General features: G+C 39.9%; 1 protein-coding gene across 4 annotated transcripts in view; it reads right to left on the bottom strand.

The window, feature by feature from the left end:
* kif26ba (kinesin family member 26Ba) overlaps positions 1-19,068 on the bottom strand; it is an 84,509-nt gene that overhangs the window by 28,969 nt on the left and 36,472 nt on the right. For all 4 annotated transcript variants that reach the window (XM_058629790.1, XM_058629793.1, XM_058629791.1 and 1 more), the window contains exons 4-5: positions 17,946-18,127; positions 10,314-10,518 (exon numbers count right to left, since the gene is read on the bottom strand). In XM_058629790.1, the coding sequence (XP_058485773.1) occupies positions 10,314-10,518; positions 17,946-18,127 (387 nt within the window). The remainder of the gene's footprint in view (positions 1-10,313; positions 10,519-17,945; positions 18,128-19,068) is intronic.

Genomic DNA, 19,068 nt, shown 5'->3' with positions numbered 1-19,068 from the left:
GCAATTTACCGCCTGACAGCTGCCGTTGTTTCCTTTCATATCACGGGAAGCAAAACGCTGAATCATCAAACCTGAGCACATTCCAGAACATTGTAACATATAAACAACACCTTAATGTTGTGTTGAAATTTGAAGTTTGGTTGTTTTTTTTTTCCCTTGTAATTCCTGTCTTTTGTCAGCTTTAGCTCATCTGGGGGAATTTATTGTTGCGTCTCTCGCTGGTTTGATCTCTCAATGCCTGTGTCACTGATTCAGCCCATTTGTCTCTCTCTTTTCATGTTTGCCACTAAATCTCTCTTCCTGTTACATGCCACAACATCACCCAGAAGATTTAGACCAGGTTTTCCTCCCTCCTCCCCTCTGATGATGTGCAGAGAGGCTTTGGTCCAGCACATGATTGGCACAGGTTGTCAGCTACTGTGAGTGTTTTATGGTTCAGTCTTAAGTTTAGGCGGCCTGATCATCAAATGTAGTTGATATTTACAGTGGGACGTTGGATGCTTTCTGATGTGTATGTGAACAGTCATAAAGTATCCCAGCATGTTCAAGATTTGCTATCTGTCATCCTCAAAGCTCAGGTCTAGGGAGGTTAGTGACGAGACGTTTGTCATCCCATTTGATTCAACACCACAGATGCCGTGTGATGTTTATGTGTGTTGTCTGGACGGAACCAGGAATTCCATATGCCTCATGCTCCAGTGATCTATATATCAGTTCTTCAGGGACAGGGAAAATGTAAAAAGTTAAAGAAATATATTTTAGCTTGATGCAATTTTAACATATCAATGTTTTCAGTAAATTGTTGGATGGCTTGGGCAATCAATCTGTACACCACAGTTCCATGCCCGGATCATTCCAGGAAACAATAGAAGCAACAAAGACATGGCAAGATTCAGGCCAGAATTTATGCTCTGTGACCTTAAAGAATGACATATTTTTATGTTAACCCTGAGAACACAGAGCATTACGGCTTATATAGAGTGTCTTACTTATATTTTTTTCAGCACAACCTAAAACAAGTATATAAATACACCTGAGCAAAACGTACACAAAATGTTTAAAAAAAATAAAAATAAAACATTTTGGGAAATACGTGAATAAGTTCACTTGGCTCATGAAAAAAAAGGAGAGAAAAAAGGTATTTTTTTAAGACTTCTGCACAATTATTACTACTTTAGATCATTACTAAAAATTTGATATAAAAATGACTAAATATATAATGAATCATAACTTTGACTCAACACATTAGAAAAACAACAACACATTTTGTAAAGCCTTAATATGTGACCTATAAACAGAGTTGTGTATTATTCCCACGGCAATTTACCAAGAGTGCTCCTGCAGCACAGGTCATGCTAACGACTGACCACGTGCTAAACTGGATACTGCCTATTTAGTATGTTGGATAGAGGGTATTTTGTCCCCTAGTGGAGCAGAGATGGACGCACTTAATTCAATAAATCGATTCCCCACTTGTGCTTCTATACTGGTCGTCCAGCTGAATGTGCATGGAAACTACAATTCACTACAGAGTATAATATACTGCACTAAAACCTCATTCCACTAGCCTTGTTCATGTGGCCACCAAATAAACTATCCAGCTAAATTACATGTATCAGTAGTGGCTGTCGGTACCTGCTGAGGATCATTCTATGAGGAAAAGTCTGTAAAATCTTTTTTTACAAGGTAGAAATTTATATCATCAGGGCACAAAGGAGCAGGTGAGATGAAAAGAGTGCGTTTTTTATGTGGCTCCTATGAGAGAAGGAGCGAGAGAGAGAGAGAGAGAGAGAGAGGGGGAGCCATCTTTTATCTGTTTGTGCTCGTTAGAACGGATGAATCATTGTCAGAAGTGTGATTCTATGCTGCGCTTCCACTTAAACACCACCCTGGGATTAAGAATTGCACAGTAATCCCAGAATACACCAAACCCACTGCACTCACTGAACGTGACGAGACTGCTGGTGATTTATACGATGTATTTATTCATTTACGGATCCATTAGCTGTGACCGAGGATGTGATGGGTGATAAAAATTGGGAAAACAGTTAAAGTTGGTCGCAAGGAAGAAACCTGTGTCACTTTTCAAGTTATCTGATAATGATTTTATTGTTTGGAGGCAAAGCCAAAGATGACAAAAGCAAGGTCATGTCAAAATAGAACAAATTAAGGAAAATGTGAAAGCTTAAAAGCCTCCTGATAATTAATATACTGACGACTGACGAGCACAAGGCCAAATAAGATTCTGATCATTTAAACTGTGCTGCTGTTTCTGTCCCTTCTTACTCTCACTCACTCACTTTGTCTCCGTCACACACCACAGGCTTTCCCTTGTTTGCATTATTTAATGGCCATTTACATGAGACAATTCAATACAGTGAGTGAGTGAGTGAGTGAGTGCGTGTGTTAAAGTCTCTAAAAGTATGTTTATTGATAAGGACATGAGATAAATGGAGAGTCCACCTGAACACCGTAAAGCTGTAACCTTTATGGCCCAAGAAATCGGAGATACTAAGCCTTAGTGTCAGGTCAAGAGTTTGTGTTAAAAGAAATGCAATAGCACTGCACACATGCACACACATATGATTTACCCCCATAAAAGAGCCCATCACATCAGTGAGAGCCTGCAGGGAAGAATTTCAACATTGCTCCTTTTACAAGGCGTAACTCATAAAGGCTTCTTCCCCCCCGAGAGCTTATTTGTTCCTCATGTCAGGTAAGAGGGTTTGTGTGTGTGTGTGTGTGTGTGTGTGTGTGTGTGTGTGTGTGATTAGGTATAATGCTGTAATGATACTTCTTGTCTGTTTTCCAGAAGGTGTATATGTGAATAAGCAGCACTCATACAATGGGCCTTTGACCTCCATTACCTTTTTTTTTTATAAGCTATCAAAACACTGTGGTGATGACAACCAAACAAACTGATACGTCAGCAAAAGACAGAAAAGATGTTATACAATGGAAACCCACATTGCTGACCTACATTTAAATCATAAAATAGATCTGGTTCTTTTGTCAGATTTGGTTGAAAGGACGAGCGATGAAGCGATGGTGACGTTGTTGTTGGGTAAAATGTTGTTCACTGATCTGCTGTAGAATGACTCACTCCTGGACGTTGATTTCTCATCATTAATGTTTATTATTGACATTTCAGAAAAAGGGTTTTGTTTCTGGAACCAGTCTGACGATGAAGTGTGAGCATAAAACATTTAATTGAGAGCAAAAGATATTGAACAATGGACGCAGACAAAGGGACATCATTGTGTACATAATTACTCTAATGGTGCATTCACAACAGAAGTGAACTCAAATGTTTTTACCGTGACGACATTACATGCAAATTCAAGCTTAGAAGCAAGTAGATGCCAGATGACGCAAATCGAGTCAAACCAACTAAATTTGCATCCACATGCTCGACTGAAACTCTTTGAGTGCAAGTGTCTGACGTGATGTGGTGAAAGCAAATCACAATAGAGATGAGAATAGAACTGGTGCAAAGACAAAGATAATGAATTACTTGCATCATTGGTAGAATGTGTGAATGTATATAGTGTTTACAGTTTGTATATCAGAGACGTCACTGTTATACCTGAGGATTGTGGGAAGTGCAGTCATGCTCCTTGACATTGTGCATAAATTCTGTTGTTCATATATATAACAATATCTCGTGGCTTATGAGATGTTACAATGTTCTGATGAATCAAACTCTTTACTCAGCTCCACAACATTCTATGACAGATGTTAAAGAAAAGAGGCTCTGACTCTTCCTTCTGAGAAACTTTCTTGGCCATTAGTTCCTGTCCGTACACTTCATACACCACGCTCAGGTTCTATCAAGTCTTTGAGCCAATTTAAGTCAAGGAATCCGGCTAAATGGCAACAAACAAAGGTGAGCAGACACAGGGTTGTTCGATAGCCCCTCGCAGCAGTGCTTCATTACTACTGGCTGGAAAATCAATGAGACTGAGACTGAGGTCTAATTGGTTCCCGAAGACTGCAGGAGCACACATCTGTGAAACCATATGTACAGAGAGACGGGTAAAATAAATACCATCAGGGAATAACTATAACTATGTAACTATTTATTCATTCCAGCTCCACGTTGGCTCTTCTCTGTTAGACGTGCAGGTGTGGTGTTTGTGTTAGGGTTTGATTCTTAGTTCTTTTAGAATCTAAAATAACTTGCATATACTGTAATGGTTTGACCAGAGCCTTTATGCATGGGGTTAACAACACAGTGAGCAACAGATCAATATCTCTAGTAGCATAAGGACTAACAGGTTTTGGCGCTTTTCCACTATATAGTTGTAGCATGGCTCGACTCCACATGGTTTGGGTTGAATTACTATAGTACCGCCTCAATGAGGGCAGAGCGGTCATAGCACGGCTGCACGAAACTGCCAAAGCAAAAAAAATGGAGTAAAAATCGAGCCATGCTATAACTCTATTGTGGAAAAGTGCCAAAAGAGGCTTCTTTCTCTCCATTATAGGTCAATGTGACTGTGACTTTGTCTGAACCCTGTTATTCATATCCAGCTGCATCGTACAGATGATAAAATACAATAATAAACAACTGCATCATCAGTATGAGGGAAAAATGCAATAAAAGCAGAGGTTTACTTAGTGTTTTGTTGATATCATCAGTTCATTGCCTCAGTGTGTTTATGAGATATTATAAGATAACAGATATGTTTTGAAGGAGTGTTGATTCATCTGTTTGATTCATTTGGAGCCCACCTGCAACCCCACACAACTACACCCAGGCAGTGTCGTTCACTCATTCAGATATATGATGCACAGACACACAGATGCCCGTGAAAAATGCACTCGCTTACTCAAGACACAGACGCACAGCTTGTGGCCGGAGAGGGATCGGAGCTGCTATTAAAAATTGATTAGCTGTCATAACATCATTTTCCCCCCCAAGGTCAAGTCGCAATCTGTGTGTGCATGAGTTTGTTTGTTGGTGTGTGTGTGTGTGTGTGTGTGTGTGTGTGTGCAAAATACTGATTGTAAATGATGAAAGACATGGAGAAAAAAAGCTCCCACACTCTTTCATGGTCATTCAGAGAGGGTATAAGGATAAAGGGATAACAAATCCTGAGTTGCTTTGAATTAACGGCAAATTCATGTGGAACAAATATTTTGGTGTTTTTTTAATTTTTTTATGTGTCTTAAACTGCATTAACAGCATATCTGATTACATACTAGAATATTAACCATTATAGAAACAAAGAAAAAAAGATTTTGTAATAACCATCAACGCTGTTAATTGAGGGCAGCTGTGGCTTTGGGTAGTGGTCTCATAAATGTGTTAAGCACTGTATATGAATCCACCAGTTCAATATGATAAAAATATAGCTGACTTTGCCCCAAAATAAGGTTGAAAAATGCCACTTGGAACTAGCTTGAAGCTGTAATCTGGTACAGTGCATCAAATGGTAAAATGTATCTTATAGCTGTTTAAATGAAATAAAAATAAATACATACACTTATAAATAAATCATTAGCATTACTGGCTTTTGTAAAAATATGTTAGTTATCTGCCCGCTAATGAAATTATCTTTAAAAACCACTCACTCAGATGCTCTGAAAAAGCAAATGCGTCTTAAATGGTCGATATTTCAGCTTAAGTAGTTGGTTCTTGAAGTGATAAAAGATGCAGCGTAGATATGCAGCGTGTTCCGATGGAAGACTCCCTGCTGACTGGTTTGATTAAAGCGAGGCAGAGCTCGCCAACAGATGCACATGACACTCAGACAGATGCAGTGAGGGAAACTGTTTCATTTGACATCACTAAAGGCAGCTCAGCTGAACTGTCATCATCATCATCATCATCATCATCATCATCATCATGGCCTCTCTCTTTTGCTGACCTGTGCAGGTGATTTCCTCTGGCTTAACATGTGACGTTTCAATCTGTCTGCTGCCGTATTAACATCAGGCACAACACTAACCCCCACCCCCCTACCTCCCCATCATCCATGCAGACAAACCCATGTATTCTGCAGGCCGTATCGTGCACACTTGCACCGGGGGCTTCACTCCTTACATGACATCTTTCATGCTTTTCTATAATCCTATGAATTTCTGAGTGTGACTGTGTGCAAATGCGATTCCAGCAGGGGACCGACCCCCACTGCAGGTGACATTTTTACTGGAGAAATGTCACCACAGCCATTTTCCTCCCATATGTCTGCATGTGTGTGTGTGTGTGTGTGTGGGTGCATGAGAGTACGCTTGATTAGGCCCTGGCAAGCTTCGACTGATTTAACAGCACAGAGCTGTTGTAGTCCAAATACCAGAATATCTCTCTGCCTAGGTTTCCTCCTCTGACACATCAGCACTGACTGACTTGGCATCAGACATCAGACACGTTATACTGGGAATTTAGAAATGAGGAAGATGGGAATTGACAGCCAGTAGGTGGAGAATTAGCTTAGCAAAAAAAAAAAAAAAAAAACTTTATTAAGAGGCCAAGATAAATCTGTACAAACATTAAAGCAAAACTAGAAACACAGTGTAGTGGTTGTTTGCCTCCATTGACCAATGCAGTTTCAGTCTTAATTATTTTCCAGACTCATACAAATTAAAAGGACGTTAAAGGGCCACTTCACCCAAGAAATATAAAAGAAATCTACTGATTTCCAGAGATAAGTGTGTTAAATCAGACAGTGGATCGGAGATACAGAACGTTAAAGTCACTTCCTTCAAAGAAAATGAAAGACCTACTCCGCTCTTTACTGTGTTTTTGTCAAGTTTTATGAGTAAAAGATCTGAAAGAAATCTAATAAATAAAAAAAAATTTAATCCGACTCTGTAATAGAATGTGAATTAAACAAACACAGCAGCATCATACTGATTTTAAGTTAATTCTTCTTTTGACCAAGTGGGGAAAAAAATGTTCACAAGGCCAAAAACATGTTTTGTGTGGCCACAGTGACTTTGACCTTTGGCCTCCCAAATCTTCTCTCACTAAATCAGTGTCTAAATGAACATTTAACGGGATTCTCTTGAGGCATTCTTGAGATAACACATTATCCAATAGGTAAAAAAAAATGGCTTTGAGAAATCACAATGACCCTTGACCCCCAAAGTCTAGTGATTTATTTAAGAAAAAAAAGACAACCTGAAAATAAAAGGCTTGTGGCCACTGGATGTCATCAGGTGTAAAAAAAAAGAAAAAAGAAGGAACAAGCCTTTAATGTTGAAATAAGTGAAATGTTTTTCAGATTTGTCACAGGTGATTAATGGCAGCAGGACGACAGGGAGTCAGAGTTGGCATGTAGTTAAATAACGCGTTGATCAAAGCTCCACGGTAACACACATCACAGTGAAGTGTATATGGCGGCTGTGGAAGACGACGGTGTCTGACAGTCGTAATTAAACGGCAGCAGTCGCAGACATTTACGCAGCGGCTCGGATCAGACGAGATCACAGAGGATCACAGGGGCTTTTAACGGAAGCCAGACAAGACCAAAGAGGAGGACGTGAACCCAGTTTTAGTGAATACACCGTAGTTCCTAATATTTGCAGTGTATTATTCTGCATGTAATATACTACAAAAAATATTTGGCTGCCATGGATGTGAGTGTGAACTGGTCTCCCTGACAACTGACTGGACATCTGTCACCTCCATATGGATAGAAACGGAAACAGAGTCTCAAAGGAGGAACAAAGAAAAACAAATGGTTAAGAAAAAATGAACAATAATCAACTGCACAAAAACACAATTTAAATATTAAACACAGAAACTAAAAATATCTTCAAGATTTCAAGAACTGGAAAATGAATATGTCTTCCTGTATGTGAGGGCAGAATTTAATTTAGTCAGGATGCTTGCTTCAAAATGACAGGAATGAAAGTGTCTCTTTGTTCAGGGCTGCAACAATGACGCAATTAATAATCAGCTACTATATTCATCACAATCCATTTTTATAGTGTGTTTGTGGGTTTTTAGAAACTGCTGAACATTTGGAAAATAATTGGCAGATTAGTTGATAATGAAATTGATTAGGAGTAACAGCTTTGGTGACTTTTACAATTTATTTTACTTTGTTTTACTCTATCATGTAGAAATCTCCAATTTTCAAGTTTTTGCTATTATTTCATCAACAGATAGTGATAACAGGAAAATGGGAAACAAAATATATGTTGAGATTGTTGAAATCAGATCAAGGTTGACTGTTATCAGCTTCCTCTCCAAATTCAGTGCCTATATTTTAATATACTGCTCTGTCTGTCCTGGCAGACAGATCCATCCTCATTTTCCCCTGTTACAGGGTTTTTGTGGAGATTTTCCTTACTCGATGTGAGCGTCTAAGGATAGATGCTGTACTGACTGTGAACTGTGTTTGTGATGTCGGTCCATATAAATCAAAGTCAACTGACTTGACTTGACTGTAGATGGTCGATTTTCGTCTCCTCTGGTTGAGGCATTTTTGAAAGAGGTACCAAGGCTTTTTTTAGGTCTGGTATCGTTTCTAGTTCCAATGCTTAGCAGCTACACTTCTCTCTGTGGTGAGCTGTGTTATTGGCTGGGTGGCAACTGATCAAAACTCTAAACCAAAAAATAAATAAACTGAATTTGTGGCCTGCGAATCAAAATGTGTTTTGTGAATATATTAGCTGCACCTTTGTTTTTTATTTCAAACAACTCAAACTCATTCACAAAGGTTTACTGTAGCTCCTTAACTCTCATGGATAGATGTAAATAATCATGTACACAGTCCTGCACCTTTGTCAATATTTTCTTCTTCCTTCTTTATGATTCAATATGTAGCAGAACAACCTGGTTTCAGGCTCTTAAAACTCTCTTTTTAAACATTTTCTGAAAGGTCAGTGGACAAAATTAATGATGGCGACTGTATTTCTGGCACCAGTGCCGTTGGAAAAATGGGCAGTGACTGATACGCTCTGTCGTCTCACAAAGAGACGCAGTATGCAAACCCAACTGTGAAGCACTCTCTTCATTTCATACTGTATGAACAGCTGTGTGCACATGCAGAGGAAAACACAGCACCACATGTGCGGGGGTCCTTTTCTAGTACAGGACACTGCTGTTTTGATTTTGTTATCTATTCTAATTCACTTTACACACTCACACACACACACACACTGTGGAGGAGGGGGCACTAAAAACTCATTACATGGACGATCAATATTGCACACACTTGAGAAGCATGACTCCCCCCACATCCACAATACACACATGTTTCATCAACCAGTCACTAGGGTGACAGATGACTTTTGTCAGCCTGAAATCTGTTACCATGGAAACCATTAGGCTACTATGGTACAGCAGGGGCGACACACACACACGCACACACACACACACACACACACACACACACACACACATACCAATAGACAAACTGCACAAGGTCATGTTAAAAAAACAAACCTGCAGCGCCGTACTTGTTTTAGCCCATTTCGGGACTTAGTGAAGTACTTTGTAGAACTGAGCCAAATAGAATTGTTTGTTTGTTACTGTAGTTTATTTAAAATATATTCAGCCACTTAAACCTTGAAATGTTTGATAAATACACTTGAATTGCTGCTTACATTACATAAAATTAAAAAGATGACAATTATGTGTAATTTATGTCCTACTGTTAAGTAAAACAAAGTAGAAAATTCACTTTTCCATTTCCATTTGCAACAGTGTGGGAAACGTTTGCCACAGAAGTTTTTTAGGGTTCCAGTGTGTAATATTAAGGAGGTTTTTTTTTTGGCAGAACTTATATACTGTGCATGAGTATCACAGCGTGCTTTTTGAATTTTGCACCTGCATCTTTGTGCGGGTGAGAATTGTGTAACTGAATGCATGGATATGCAACATGTTTGTGTCACTGTTAATCAATACTTCCATAATGACTGTATGTAATCGAGTGATCTGAGAGAGGGAACTAGACTTTCCTCATCTCTTCTGGACTCTCTTTCAAGCTTTGGGTTTATTTGGTCCTTGAAAAGAGACTTCGACCAATCACAATCAGAGTTTTTAAAACCTGCACCTGACCATGAATTCATGTATATTTTTTCACTTGTTACAGCCTTTTTGTGCAGTTACCAGGACTCACAGGTCAGTTCAGATGCAGATGGTGCTCCTAATGGCTATTCTACCAAGCAACTGCACAAGCCGATTAATGCTGAACTGAAGTGAGTTGAAAAAAAAGTCAAAATCATCAAGTAATCAAAAATCTGTTTTCATCATGGTGTGTTAGTAACAGCAAAAGTTACTTAGTGTTGCTTTAAGGCTGACTGTAAATGTACTGTATGTTTAAGTAAAAAAACAAAACAAGCATTTTCTACATTACCTTTCCAAGGCCAGGTGTATCTTTTATCTTATTGACAGCACGGAGAAGGCAAGGTGGAGCTGGGGGTGGGGCCATCACCAGGGCAGAGCTGAAGTTGGTGGGGAACAGAGGTGGGTCACAGGACGATGATGAGCTCACTGGAGCCGTGGCCGCAGCAGCCTTCTGCTTCTTCTTCTTTGAGGCTAAGTTTAACTTTTGTGCAGCTCTGAAAAAGCAAGAGGAGAGAGGGGGAGGAAACATTCTTATTAATATGTTACATGTCACACTTTGTCACTTTAGAAAAAACATTGTGAACACTAAACAGTTTCATTGGACAAACATTAGGACGAGGAAGCACAGGAAGAATGGTGGCACATGTGCATCACCACATACAGTAAGTCCATAATTACATCCTTAAAGTTTACCACAGCACAACCAGGGTAAATATGCTAATTTCAGAATAGAAATGATTATATGCCCTTCAGCACATGCACATGCACACACACACACACATGTGCACACACTGATGTTTGCATATGTACCAACATCTGGATAGGGAGTGGCTCATTTGCCTTCTTGCTGCTTGATTCCCCACAGCATTTGGCTCAAAAGGAGATAGAAACAAATTTGATTGAAATACTCTCCACATATTCTGCACTCTGAACTCTTTCCTCCTTTTAGACTGTTAACTTCTGTTTTCTGACGTCAACACAACAGGTTCTTTGTCTTTGCCTCTTTCAGTAATTCATATCATTTCTACTGGCTCACTTTTTCCTCCACTTTTCCTAAGTCTCTTTTTCCACAGCAGATTTTAACCTACAGAAATGATCTATAGTAAAGAGTTATTACAGAGCTCTACATTTTTCTGCAATGACAGTCTGTGGCAAACCATATAATAACCAACGTGTCAGCCAGGAAATAAGAATATATTGAATGGCCAGGTGACTAGGTGCAAAACTAGGTGCAAAAAGAACCCAGTTTGAATAGAAGTCTATTGGACAATGAGTCACTGATTTCTAACACCCACAGACATTTTCCTGAGGACTGAATGGTCTCAACCACTAGATTCACCTCTTCCTCAATAGAACATGATGTCACTTTTGTAAATGATGTTCCCGTTTAGAGGAAAATAGATGATAAAAGCATGGCATATACAAGTGACCACCAGTGTCACTGACAGTTTATATCATCCGACAGGAGCCTGGTTCCAGGTGATGTCTCTAAATTTCCATTTGCTGGTCAAATCCTGAATGACAAGGCTCTAAAACTGTAGTTCACCATAACTATTAAAGTGAGGGTCTGGAATTTGTTTCTGAAACATTTAATCAATTTTTTTTTTTTAAATCCTACTGCAAGGATGAGAACTTACAGACATTAACTAATTATAAGAATAAATTGCAGCCTTTGCAATTCACTTATTGTGTTTTTTCAAATTACAATTTCGATTTTGCCCTCTCTACTCTTTACTTTAATAAACCACCCAACCATTTCATTTAGACCACATGTGAAAGATTGGCTGGCGTACCTGTGTGCCACTAATCGACCTGTCTGCCTGCACACACTCTGCCCGTGCTGATGAGGCATGAAGGCTGAAGGGGGTGGGATGCATCGATTGCATTTTTTCTACAATGGAGCCTGCTATTCAATTCCTATCTATCTATCCATCCATCTATCCTACCTATCTACCAACCTTCCTTCCTTCCTACCTACCTATCTACCAACCTTCCTTCCTTTCCTTACTTACTACCTACCTATACCAAACGTCCTTCCTTCCAACCTCTCTCTCTACGGATCTTCCTTCCTTCCTACCTATCTATTAACCTTCCTTCCTTCCTCCTTCCTACCTTTCTTCGTTCATTCGTTCCTTCCTTTCTACCGACCGACCTTCTTTCCTACCTATCTACAACCTTCTTACCTTCCTTCCTTCGTCCTTCCTACCTACCTATCTATCAACCAGCCTTCCTTCCTCGTTCCTACCTACCTATCTACCGATCTACCGATCTACCTTCCTTCCTACCTACCTATCTACCGATCTACCTTCCTTCCTACCTACCTATCTACCAACCTTCCTTCCTTCCGCTTTCCTACCTTCCTTTGTTTGTTGGTTCCTCCTATCTACCAACCTTCCTTCCCTTCTTCCTACCTATCTACCAGCCTTCCTTCCTTCCTACCTACCTATCTACCAACCTTCCTTTCTTCCCTTCTTTTAATTCTTCCTTACATCCATTCATCCATCTAATTAGTACCTTTTCCACACACACTAGCTTTAACATGTTGATGAATTAATAAAAACCCAGTGGCAGGAATTCCTCCTCTGTTCCTCTGTTCAGCTTCAATCTATCCTCACATATATTTCTAAGATTATCAAGAGAGGGGGAGAGGGAGAGAGAGAGAGAGAGAGAGAGAGAGACCTTGTACCCCAACACACTCTCTGTCAAAGAGCCATATTCTCACACCATTGGCTTTCAATTAACTGCAGCAGGTTACAGAAATGAGAGTGAGGGGGGAGAGTCAGAGAGAGAAAGGGGGAGAGTGGTAGAGAGATAAATAGAAGAGATGGGGAAGGGGGGAAGAGAGACGCGGACTCAGTGACCCATAGAACGACGAAGCGTTTCACCATTTGACTAGTTCTCCCAGGAGATTTGTGTGTGAATCTGTGTGTATGTAGGTGTGTGTGTGTTTGTGAGGAAACATAAAGCTGCCCCGACACACAACACACACTGACGGGGTTTCCCACCGTGAACCAGCTCAGCAAATGTCAACAAAAGCATTAACAGTTGTAATTACTTGTGAAATTAAAAGCTTAAAAAACATTACCATCAAAAAAACAACAACTCACAAATAGAACAACACATTTTAAAAATGAGATCAAATTAAAATGTTTACATAATATGGTAAAAACCACCATGGTAGAACGAGGATACACATGTAGCAGAATCTAAATACAAATGCAATTGTTATGTGCATAAATTAACTGATTTAAAAAAAAAAAAAAAATTCAGTGAGATTGATCTGTCTGAGCTTATTTTAATGGAAACAACATGGCTGCTGCTGCTGTTTGTACAGGATGAGACGGATTCATGTGGTTTTAAATGATGCTGTTTGTGCAGTGTTTCAGTAACATCTTTGCTTTGTGGACAATCATCATTTTGAAGTTTGGGAAAGATTAAGCAACTTTATAAAAACAATTTCTGGACCAAACAACTAAGAATATAATTGACATGTTGGTCTTTCAGTGCAAACATAGAAAATAAAGTAAAGCAAGATAAGGAAAAAAATGTTTTACTTTTCTCTTGTTGTAATAATACTTACAGGCTTAAAAAGCCAATAATTTCATCCAAAAACTTATGTTGTTTTTCCCTCATTGTTATTATTATTTACACATATTCTGTGGCACAGTTGGTAGGTCTACACACACACACACAGACACACAAGCTAATTGGTAGCATTTAATGACAAGTGGCCAGGGATTTGGCCAAGTGGATCTTTTCCAATCAAACACTGAAGTGAGTGGCACTTGTTATCCATCCATCTTCTCCATCTCTCCATCCATCCATCAGCTTTTCCTCTGCCACCCCTTTCTTTGATTTACCCCTTCCTCCATTACTACCATTCATGTCTCCTCTCTTAAATCCCTCTCACTCTTTAAAGCCCTTATTCTTCCTCCTGTATCCCTGCTCTCCCCATTATTTTCATCCTTTGTTGCTCTCCCTTTGCCTTCTTGCCATCTACTATCCATCCATCCAGCCCTCCTCACACATATTGATCCTGTCACCCATCCCTTCATGTGTCTCCCTCTTGTTAAAAAGCAGCGCGGGTCACAAATAGTTCAGCTAGTCACACGCTGTTGCTTTGTTTTCCTCATCCTTTCACACTAAACAAACACTTGACGTATACATACGAAGACTCTTGAAAGACACACACACACTGGTTAGTACTGACTAATTAGTACTGACCCTGACATTAACCTAACTCTAACCTCAGCCTAACTTTAACACATGTCTTTACCTTATGTTTTGTCTTTACATTATGGGGACTTGATTTTTGTCCCCATAAGGAAGACAAGTCCCCATAATGTGACTGTGTAAACAGATTTAGGTCCCCACAACATAAGGAATACATGAACGCACACACACACACAAAGCTGATTTATTGCTGGTGTCCATGGACTGTGTTGTTTCCTCTGTAGAAAATTACATCCTATTTAACAGGGAAGAGATTATGTGTGTGTGTGTGTGTGTGTGTGTGTGTATGTTCGTTCGTGGGGGTCAATAAGACTGGCATGGACAAGGGGAGTGGCTTTAATGACACTATCTATTGACACGTACATGTGCTCACTTCCTACATCCTATTAAAACGCCACCAGATACGCAGCACTGTAAAAATGAACACATGCCTGAGCGCTAAAATATTCATATACCATTGTGTTCAACATGGAGCTGCAGTCACCACATGATACAGTATCACTGGTGGCTGGAAATGTGTTGATTGGTAAATGCAGTTTAAAAAAATGTCGCAGTGAAGTGGTGGTGGTTTTGCACAGGTGCCTCTAAGCAAAAAAAGGTCTCAATTCAAATCCCTGTTTATCTGCCCTCTTACATGTCCCCACTTGTGTGTGTTGGTTTTCTTTCTCTCCACTTTTCAAACCATAAGACCATATCACTTTTTACACAGTCTATGGTTACACGCCACCACTAACTACTCGTTCTAATGACAACTTTGTCTCAAATAAGTCAGCATTTGATATAACGTGTCTATACAGAATATAAAAATCATTTTTTTCCCCATGATTGACAGGAAAATATAGTTTCATACAACGTTTCAAAAAGAGCAATTTAAAAATGTTAGAGACAACTTATGGCACATGTTTAAGTTCCCATCCTTACATTAGATGTATTAGATGCATGTTTTACATGTTTCCCTGCTCCAACACACCTGATTCAAATAAATGGCTCGTTATCAGGCTTCAGCAGGACTTGCTGATGATGTGATCATTTGAATCAGGTGTGTTGAGACCAGGATTTAGAAACACTGGAATAGAGTTTGTAGTTTTTGTCTCCCTATGTCGGCCCTGTGATAGATTGGTGACCTGTCCAGGTGTAACCTGCCTCTCTCTAGTTTCACATGGGATCAGCTCCAACTGCTCCCACAACCTACAAAAGGAGAATCAGTAGATGGATTGTTTCTTTTCTCTCCTTGCTGCCCTCAAAGGAAGTATTATAATATAACTATCAGGCCACCTGATAAATAAATTAGAATATATATATATATGTATATATATATATAGCATATATCTGTCTATCACAGTGGGTTTCAAACTCAAGAATCTGCTTACCAGTTGAGCTAATGGGGCCGATTTTCTGTCGAAAGTCCGTCCCTGGCCATAAATAATACATTATAAAACCAAAGATGTGGGCCTTACAAAATCTCACCAAGGGCCATGATTGGACTTTGGACATGCCTGACTTAAATCATTAGTCAACCACTCTTAATTGTGGCTAATTGGGGGCCAATTGTCATGTGATAGACTATTCTACTGAAAGAGACGCATTAAGAGGTGAAACCAAGGAAGGGGTAGTGACAGCAACCCCCATCTCACAGTCATTCTCCATCCCAAACAACAACGCCTTCCCAATTCACCAGCTCACTGGGGACCTATTCATTTACTCTGTGACACACAGTCACACACACACACACGCACACGCACATTTAGACCCACAGCCAGCCAAATCCCTAAAGGTCCAATCCTCTGAGCATGCAGCAAAAATTCCTGCACCGATAGAAGCTCCCTTCCCCCCAGTGAGAAAAATGCCTGGGCCAGTGCTGCACGTCTCTATATCCTCTACCCCAGCATCCCCAGAGGGCCACTGCAGCACTGTGAAGATGGAGCATGGCCGTGTGAGTGTGACATATTCACAGACAGATTGGTACTAATGAAAGATATTACTTGCATTGCACATTAGCAGAGGTAAAGAGAAGGTCAGTGTGGAAAGAGAACAAGCACGGAAGAATAAAAAAAAAGAGGCAAAGGCGAAGAAAGAATGGAGGGAGGGAGGGAGAGAAAGTAGAGAACAAACGTGTAATAAGGGAAATTAAAAGGTAGGAGAGGAGAATGAAGGGTAACACGTGAAGATGAGGAAGATGAGGATGAAAGAACTCAGGAGAGAGATATTATTTGTGCAAACAGTGGGCAAGAGGATTTGTGCGTGTGTAATAAGAGTGTCTGTATGCAGTCCACGTCTGGGAGAAAAGACCAAGACAACCATAGGATTTCCTAGCACTGCATGGCTGCATCCGTCGACCATTAACGCACACACACACATGCGCCAGAGTCAAAAAATAAAAGGTGACAGAGTGTGCGGTGTTTATTTACTTTGCCAATTAAACTGAAATCCGCCTATATACACACACACACACACACACACACTCATAGGTGAAAGGAAAATGCAGGCAAACAGTGCGTGTGCAAATCCGTTTTTTGGAAAACAAAACAAACCCTGTGACACGTTTGTCACTCTGGATTTAATTGGAAATTACACGTCACGCCACTGAGAATCCACTGTGATGATACAAAACTAAGAGAGACGACGGTTACAAACACACACACACAGAGACACAACGATGTCCGCACCATGACACCTGCACCATTAAACAAAGCATGTTCTTTCACTCAGAAGGTGAATGCTCAGAAAGTGAGATGAATTCTTTTGGAATGTCAACCAGATGTGTGAATGTGTGTGTGTGTGTGTGTGTGTGTGTGTGTGTGTGTGAGTGTGTGAGTGTGTGAGTGTTGGCCTTGACAGTTCAGGAGGTAACGCTGGTGACAAAGTGTGCGCACATGTTTTTGTAAGTGTTTCCGAACAATTTATGAGTCGGTCTGGTCGCTGGGGCAGTCAAACACAGAGGAGAGGAAAACCACTATCATTGAAACTGTGTTTTAAAGCATCTCACAAGAGTCAAAGTCTGTGCAGGAAATACTCAATAATTGAAACCTTCATTTTGAGCCAGCTGTGGTTATTCATCAGTAATTTAACCATATTAGCCACGTGTGGTCATCCGGAGAAAGCACAGGTCATTGATGACTGAGGTGATATCTTTCCTCATGGTTGTTGCTCACGCTTTGTTTTCCTTTTTTGCTTAATTAGGTAATTAAATAATGCCTGACGTCATAGAGCTGCAATTGAAAAAGCAACAGGCACACTAATCAGGATATATGATCCAAACATTGCACATGATCGGGTTTAACTAAGTGAGGAAGTCAAAATGTGGAGGACAATTATTATGACCACCAGGGCCATTAATATTAATATTAAACTACAAATACTGCCCAGCAGATGTGTGTTGACTTAAAAGGATTTTGATGAGGCCAAAAACATGTGATGTTTGTCCTTCAATCAGAAATTGTTCCTGAGATGTTGCCTTCTCAAGATCACGCATGTTTATACGTCTGCAGGGGTCTTGACTTTTGACCTTTCACCGCAAATTTAAAAATGGGTCAGATTGTCAAACAAGCTGAATTCATCACCAGGTGTAAAATTCAATGTTAAACCTAAAGTATAACAATTATTATTCTCTCCTGGTCATTATAAAAATAACACAGCTGTTACTGAAAACAGATCTGTCAGGGCTTCTTTGTTTGTTAAAGAATCTTACCTGGCAAAGAAAGAGGCAGCGGCTGACGTGGCGGTCTGTGCTGTGGTGGTCACAGCTGGAGTGTGACAGGGAGAGCTGGTGTGCGATGATGAATTTGTGTGCGAAGGAGAGTGTGTGTTGTAGCGGTTCAGTGCAGCTTCAGTCTGTCCTTCCCTGAAGGCCTCGGAGATCATCTGAGAGATCTGATGAGAGAGACAGTGAGACGTTTCATTACCACTGACCCCACCAAAAAAAAATCATCATAAAAAAGAGAATAACAGAAATAACTTCTACAATCTTTAAAAGAGAACAGCCTTTTCTGACTGGATACTAAACTTTTCTTTTTTGAACACTTGATTTGTAATTTTCCAATTATCATATAAAACAATTATATTCAATGTTTTACAAGTAAGGATACTAAACTTTTCATCCTTTTGAAAATCCTCCACATGAGGGTCGCAGGGGGTGCTGTGCCAATATATGAGCTGAAGGCTGACATAGGGCGATAGGCGGGTACACCCTGGACAGTTCACCAGTCCATCACAGGACCACACATAGAGACAAACAACCATCCACTCTCACACTCATGGTCAAATTAGAGTGTCCAATTTACCTAAGCCGGCATATTGCATGTTTTTGGACAGTGGGAGAAAAACAGAGAACCCGGAGAAAACCCATGCACACGGGGAGAACATCCAAATACAAGGATTTTAAATACTAAAATCAATAAATAAAACATTTGAAAGACCTGATAGCTGATCAAAAACTCTTGACGTAAAATTGCTGGTATTCTCTATGGACTTTGGTGCAGAGGAGTTCCTTTCCCACACACACACACACACACACACACACACATTTTCCTTCTAACTGTAATGAAAAAAGAAAAGATGGATCGCTTAAATAAAGGGAAAATGTAAGTACAACAACTTTAAGTGTGGATGTGTTCTTCTTTTTTTTTAACAGTTTTTGCCTCTATTTTTTTTAATCACAGTGCCGACAGTGCAGAGGCACTACGGACAAAAAATATGGCGAAAGAAAAATGGCTATGACATGCAACATGGAACCCCAGGATGGAGCTGAGTACTGCAATTACATGGTATGTGCCTTCACCACGAGGCCACTCTGTCTGTGTATCTGCTGATCT

The sequence above is a fragment of the Solea solea genome, chromosome 5, assembly GCF_958295425.1.
Source record: "Solea solea chromosome 5, fSolSol10.1, whole genome shotgun sequence".
Classification (NCBI taxonomy): Eukaryota; Metazoa; Chordata; class Actinopteri; order Pleuronectiformes; family Soleidae; genus Solea; species Solea solea.
The sequence above is the reverse complement of the archived record's forward strand: the minus strand, read 5'-3'. Positions and strand labels throughout refer to the sequence as shown.